Source organism: Sparus aurata, chromosome 13 (assembly GCF_900880675.1).
Source record: "Sparus aurata chromosome 13, fSpaAur1.1, whole genome shotgun sequence".
Classification (NCBI taxonomy): Eukaryota; Metazoa; Chordata; class Actinopteri; order Spariformes; family Sparidae; genus Sparus; species Sparus aurata.
The window spans coordinates 29,703,747-29,706,692 of record NC_044199.1 but is presented as its reverse complement, the minus strand read 5'-3'; the positions used below and the strand labels follow the sequence as shown (position 1 = coordinate 29,706,692).

General features: G+C 42.0%; 1 protein-coding gene across 1 annotated transcript; it reads left to right on the top strand.

Annotated features, from left to right (window-relative positions):
• The first annotated feature begins 371 nt into the window (after positions 1–371).
• LOC115593629 (tripartite motif-containing protein 16-like) lies at positions 372–2,639 on the top strand. Its single transcript, XM_030437213.1, has one exon. The coding sequence runs from the start codon at positions 372–374 to the stop codon at positions 2,043–2,045; it is 1,674 nt and encodes a 557-aa protein (XP_030293073.1). The 3' UTR covers positions 2,046–2,639.
• The last annotated feature ends 307 nt before the right edge of the window (positions 2,640–2,946 follow it).

The window sequence follows — 2,946 nt, the reverse complement described above, 5'->3', positions numbered from 1 at the left end:
CGCCACAAAATCCACCACTAGTGTCACACAAAATGCACCAAATCTATTACTGATACAGGTCTACCCTATTACAACACCAGATAGCAAAGTTTATAACCCCAGCCCAACTTTATTTATAATACTTTTATTGTCCAGGCTCAGCTCCTGTCCTGAGAAACTCTCAAAGTCCATTCTGCTCAGACATTTATAGTTCCCTCCCTTTTCATAGATCTGCCCGGGTAAAGGTGGGTCTAAACACCATGTGATGAACTGTAACAGCTGATAGGCTCATACACTACAGACCAGTGAGTAAACATCAAGGAAATGAGCTCAGCTTTTATCTGGAATCAGAGAGTGAAACTTACTGACATTCGCTGTCGTCTGGAGGAGAAATGGCGCAGCAAGTGATTCAGCTGGATCTAGAGAAACTGAGCTGTTCAATCTGTCTGGATCTTCTGAAGGATCCGGTGACTATTCCCTGTGGGCACAGCTACTGCATGAGCTGTATTAAAGACTGCTGGGACACGGAGAATGACAAGGAAGCACACAGCTGCCCTCAGTGCAGGCAGAGCTTCACACCGAGGCCTGTCCTGGTGAAAAACACCATGTTAGCAGAGTTAGTGGAGGAACTGAAGAAAGTACAACTTCAAGCTGCTTCACCTGATCATTCCTATGCTGGACCTGGAGACGTGGCCTGTGATTACTGCACTGGGAAGAAGCTGAAAGCCTTCAAGTCCTGTCTGGTGTGTATGGCCTCTTACTGTGAGCAACACCTCCAGCCTCACTACAGTGTGGCTGCATTAAAGAAACACAAGCTGGTTGAAGCCACCTTAAAGCTTCAGGAGAACGTCTGCTCTCACCATGACGAGGTAATGAAGATTTTCTGCCGCACTGATCAGCAGTGTATCTGTTATCTCTGCTCCATGGATGATCATAAAGGCCATGACACAGTCTCTGCTGCAGCAGAAAGGGCTGAGAGGCAGATGGAGCTCGGGGCGAGTCAGCAGAAAATCCAACAGAGAATCCAGGACAGAGAGAAAGACATCAAGGTGCTTCAGCGGAGGGTGGAGGCTGTCAATCTCTCTGCTGACAAAGCTGTGGAGGACAGTGAGAAGACATTCACCCAGCTGATCCGTCTCATTGAGAAGAGAAGCTCTGAAGTGAAGCAGCAGATCAGATCACAGCAGAAAACTGAAGTGAGTCGAGCTAAAGATCTTGAGGAGGAGCTGCAGCAGGAGATCACTGAGCTGAGGAGGAAAGACACTGAGCTGGAGAAGCTCTCACACACTGAAGATCATCTCCATTTCATGAACAACTACTTCTCTCTGTCACGTCTGAGCGAACCTAAAGACTTACCCAGCATTGATATACATCTTCTGCCCTCTTTTGAGGGTGTGACAGCAGCTGTGTCGGAGGCCAGAGATAAACTTCAGGCTGTCCTGAGTGAGGAGTGGACAAAGATCTCACTGGCAGTGACTGAAGTGGATGTTTTACTGCCTCAAGCAGAGCCCAGAACCAGAACTGAACTGCTGAAGTATTCTTGTGAAATCACACTGGATCCAAACACAGCAAACAAACGTGTGTCATTAAGTGACAGGAACAGAAAAGCAACATTAATGTCAGTAGACCAGGTATATTCAGCTCACACAGACAGATTTGTTGAATGGTGGCAGGTCCTGAGTAGAGAGGGTCTGACTGGACGTTGTTACTGGGAGGTGAAGTGGAGCGGAACAGTTTATATATCAGTTGCATACAAGAACATTAGCAGAACAGGGACCCGTACTGAATGTCGATTTGGAAATAATGACAAATCCTGGTCATTAGAATGTAACAGTGGAGGTTATAAATTGAGACATAATAATATTAATACTTCCATCTCAGGCCCTCAGTCCTCCACAGTAGGAGTTTACCTGGATCATAGTGCAGGTACTCTGTCTTACTACAGCGTCTCTGAAACCATCACTCTCCTCCACAGAGTCCAGACCACGTTCACTCAGCCTCTCTATGCTGGATTTTGGCTTCCTTTTGGTACTGGTACCACAGCAGAGTTGTGTGAGCTCAAGTAGACGGGAGATTAAAGAGAGACTCATCTGTGGTGCTGTACATGTTGAGGTGTGTCTGCACTGCACTGATCAAACATGGTGGGTGGGACTGTAATGTTTTTCTCTGATTTTATATTGGGGTTTTATTTTCTTATCACTACAGTGAAACTGTGATTGTTTCCTACAGAGTGATTAGAACATCTTTGACTTGTACGCTACATTTACTGAACATTTGGTGAATATTACATAAGATGTGAAATGAAAAATCTGTTTTTGTCAGACTTACTTACATCAGAAACATGTGGTGTGTAAAATGTGTTAATCTGTTTGGATTTTCGAGTTGTAAGTTTTTTCTGTCATTTTATTTGTACCAAATCTTCATGAACTTATTTTGTGTAATTTTATGTTTCGTTTTAGTTTTCCACATACTTTTGTCTGTACTGCATAATGTGCCTCTGTTATGATGATAATGTAACCAAAACCAAGAATGTCTGATCTCTGCACTAAAGATGTCAAACATGGTGGGTGGGACTGTGATGTTTTTCTTGGATTTTATTTAGTTTTATGTTTGTTTGTTTATTCGTCAACTCAATTAAATGTTGAAATTAAGGGATTAAACTGTTGTTTGTGGAAATTTTAAATTTACTAAAATATTTCCATTTTACACTGTGTGTGGAAAATATTAGTTAAACAAAATGTCTGACTAAAAATCTGTTGTTGTCCTACTTAAGTTGACTTTTGTTATCATATAAATGGGCTCAATTATGTCAAAAACTACAAAATAATAAAATTTATGCATGTATTGTAAGTAATAGTAGTCATTTTTTTATTTTGAAAATAACATAAAGTTGCGCTACATCTTCATGAACATGATTTGTATCATTAGTTTTCTTTAGTAGTTTACATACTGCCGTCTGTGCTGCAT

Coding starts and splice junctions, on each gene's coding strand:
- LOC115593629 (XM_030437213.1), top strand. CDS start 372: ATGGCGCAGCAAGTGATTCAGCTGGATCTAGAGAAACTGAGCTGTTCA.